General features: G+C 64.1%; 1 protein-coding gene across 1 annotated transcript in view; it reads right to left on the bottom strand.

Moving 5' to 3' along the window:
• ERBB2 (erb-b2 receptor tyrosine kinase 2) overlaps positions 1–3,341 on the bottom strand; it is a 7,908-nt gene extending 4,567 nt beyond the window's left edge. Inside the window, 10 exon segments of the mRNA XM_031064748.1 lie at positions 240–348; positions 422–495; positions 576–702; positions 1,231–1,347; positions 1,421–1,562; positions 1,639–1,751; positions 2,456–2,524; positions 2,613–2,750; positions 2,927–3,113; positions 3,194–3,341. Coding sequence (XP_030920608.1) covers positions 240–348; positions 422–495; positions 576–702; positions 1,231–1,347; positions 1,421–1,562; positions 1,639–1,751; positions 2,456–2,524; positions 2,613–2,750; positions 2,927–3,113; positions 3,194–3,328 — 1,211 coding nt within the window. The 5' untranslated portion in view covers positions 3,329–3,341.
• Between the last annotated feature and the right edge of the window lie 69 nt (positions 3,342–3,410).

Here is a 3,410-nt window from a genome sequence, read left to right as displayed (position 1 = left end):
CCCCCTGCAGCCCCCCATGTCCCCTCTCTGCCCCAACATCTCCTCACGTCCTCTCTGAATCCCCATGTTCCCGTGTCACTCCATGTCCCTGTGTCCCCTCTGTGACTCCCTGTGTCCCTCCACACATCCCCGTGTCCCCTCATGTGTCCTTCTGCATCCCCATGTTCCCATGTCACCCCATGTCCCCGTGTCCCCTCATGTGTCCCCCTGCCTCCCTCCATGTCCCCGTGTCCCCCCAGGTCCCCGTCCCTGCTCACTTGTGCAGCACCCTGCCCCGGATCACCCGCAGGTTCTGGAACACTCCCAGGTCCTTCATGTCAGGCGGCCAGGCTGCGATGTAGAGGAAGCCTGGGGGGAGCTGAGTGTCACCCCCTCATGTCCCCCCCAAACCCAGAGCCCCCCCAGCTCCCCCAGCTCTCACCCGTCAGCTCCTCCAGGCTCTCGAAGATCCGCAGCAGTTTGGGGTCCAGGGGGGGGGTGTTGGTGCTGGGGTCCCTGCAAGGGATGGGAGGGAGGTTGGGGGGGTCCTGTTGGGGGGTCCCCAGTGGGCTCAGGGAGGGGAATCAGCCACTCACCCAGCGAAGGTCTCGGGCAGGAAGGCCAGGCTCCCAAAAATCTTGGTGCAGCCGGAGAAGTGCTGGATGTTGGAGGCGTTCACAGCACGGACGCCCTTCAGGAAATCCACTCCCAGCCCGTAGCACACTGGGGGGGGCATGGCAGGGGTGCTCTTCCAGGACCCCTGAGCCCCCCAAAACACTGCCCCACCAGCAACAGGGCATAGCAGCACCCCCACACAGCCTTGGAGTCCCCAGAGCTGCACTGGGGATGGATCACCCCCATCCTTGGGGTCCCCAGAGCCCCCCAAGACTTGGGAAAGCTGCTTACCCAAACCTTTGGGGTTCCCAGAGCTCCCCAAAACTTGGGAAGGCTGCTTACCCAAACCCTTGGGGTCCCCAAAGTGCCCTCAGCCCCCAGGGGACTGCTCCCCCACATCCCTGGGGTCCCCAGAGCCACTCTGAGGGGCTGCTCACCCACACTCCTGGGGTCCCCAGACCTGTCCAGATACTTGGGGTGCTGCTCACCCACAACCTTGGGAACCCCATGGACATTGAGGAGCTGCTCATCCACAGTCCTGCAGCGCCTAGAGCCCCCCTCCCCATGCCTTGGGGGCTGCTCACCCACATCCCCAGGGCACCCAGAGCCCCCCCAAACCCCTGGGGGGTTTCTCACCCTCTGGGCAGGGTTTGCTGCACTTCTCACACTTCTGGACGTTGTTGACCGTGACCTCCTGGCTGTTCTGGGGGCACACGAGGGTGCAGGAGCCCACCTCCGTGGCAAGGTAGTTGTCTGCAGGGGTGGGGCAGGAGGGAGGGTCAGGGCCATGCTGGCTGCCCCTGCACCCCCCCAGGGTGTCACTCACAGGGACACTGGCTGACACAGCTGGCACCAAAGGTGTAGCGCCCATCAGGGTTGGGCATGGACTCGAAGGTGTCTGAGTTGTAGACAACGAGCGGCGGGCAGTGCAGCTCGCAGATGCCGCTCCTGTTGAAGTTCAGGCATGCCTGGGGAGGGGGACACAGCTGTGTGAGACCCCTGTCCCCCCCCCCAGGACCCTCGGTGTCCCCATCCCGTGCTCACCAGGCAGTCGGAGTGCTTGGGGCCGGTGCAGCCGGCGGCGCATTGCTCGTGGCAGCAGTCCGTGGGTTTCGTGCCCTTGCAGCGTGGGCAGCCGTGGCAGATGCTGTTGGTCACTGCAGGGACACAGAGGGACACGCTGGGGACACAGATTCCACCCCTCCAGGCAATGGGGGAGACCCCAGGATGAGGGGTTAAGGGGTAAAGGGGTTTCTGGGGTAAAAATCTGGGTGGTGAGAATTGAGATGGCAAAAAAAAACAGTGGGAAAGGAATTTAGGGGGACAAGTGGGGGTTGCCAGGGCTGGGATTTGGGGTGTAAGCAGAGGTCCTCAAGGCAGGGATTTGGGGTGTAAGGGGAGGCCCCCAGAGCAGAGATTTGGGGTGTAAGGGGAGGCTCCCAGAGCAGGGATTTGGGGTGTAAGGGGAGGCTCCCAGAGCAGGGATTTTAGGGGATGTCTGGGACTAAGATTTGGGTGCTATGCAGGGCTCAGTGGAACAAGGATTTGGGGGTTAAACAGCAGGTCAGGGTGCTTCTGGGGGCAAGATTTAGGCGGCAAATAGGGGTCAGTGGGACAGAGATTTGGGGGGCAAATGGAAGGTCCAGAAATTCTCTGGAAACAGGACTTAGGTGACAAGTAGGGCTCAGTAGGGGAACAGTTTGGGAGGGCAAGCAGAAGGTCCAGGGAGTCTCTGGGACACAGATTTGGGTGCCAAGTGGTGATCAGTGGAGCAGGGCATACAGAGGGAAGGAAAGGGGTTCCCAGGGGCTTTGGGGGTCTCTGAGGGGCGGCTCAGAGCCTCTGTGGGCCCCACACTCACATGTCTGGCAGTCCTGTTTGCCCTCGCCCCAGCAGTGCCCCTGGGCACAGAGCGCCCGGCAGTCGGGACCTGCACAGGGGGGAGAGGGAGCAGGGGGTGCCAGGGTGGGGCTGGAGCTCCCCAGAGCCCCCCCTGGCAGCAGAAACCCCCCACTCACAGCTGCGGGTGCGGGTGGTCTCCACCTGGATGTCGGCCCGGAACTCGTTGTGCCGGTGCAGGATGTCGCTCCAGAGGATGGTCTCCTGGAAACACAGCTCGGGGTTCCTCTCGATGAGCACCCCTCCCTTCAGGATCTCTGTCAGGGGACAGGCTGGGGGTCAGCATGGACCTGCAGCCCCCGTGGGGACTCCCAGTCCTCAGCAGGGAGCTGGGGAGCACCCAGAACTTTGCGTTCTCAGACTGGAGCTGGCAGCTCCCAACTGCAGGAGCAGCAAGCCCCATACCCGAGCAGCCCAGACAGGGCTTCCCCACCTGTGAGGTGCCTCATGCCGAGCTGGCGCAGCCCCGGTGCCCCGGCGGGGCCGGCGTTGCCCAGCACGGCCAGGGCGTAGCGCTCCTGGAAGAGCTGCGTGCCGCGGATGATGCGCAGGCTCTGCAGCTCCAGCCCGCTCACTCGGTTCTCCGCGATCAGCACGTAGCCCTGCACCTCCTTGATGTCCTGCCATGGGGGGGGACACGGGTGAGGGGTGAGGGGACCCTCGTCTTTGCCCCCCCTCGGGGCGTTTTCCCGCTGCGCACCTTGAGGAAGGAGGTGTCGGCGTCGGCGGGCAGGTAGGTGAGCTCCAGGTTGCCCTGGACCACCTGGCAGCCCTGGTAGAGGTGCCGCAGGGTCTCGTAGTGGCTCTCGGGGCTGGAGGGACGCAGCAGCTTCATGTCGGTGCCGGTGCAGACTGTGGGGAGGGACAGCGGGGGCTCAGCGGGTGCTCCTCTCCCCCCCTGGGACACACCCCGAGCT

The sequence above is a fragment of the Geospiza fortis genome, unplaced genomic scaffold, assembly GCF_000277835.1.
Source record: "Geospiza fortis unplaced genomic scaffold, GeoFor_1.0 scaffold992, whole genome shotgun sequence".
Classification (NCBI taxonomy): Eukaryota; Metazoa; Chordata; class Aves; order Passeriformes; family Thraupidae; genus Geospiza; species Geospiza fortis.
The sequence above is the reverse complement of the archived record's forward strand: the minus strand, read 5'-3'. Positions and strand labels throughout refer to the sequence as shown.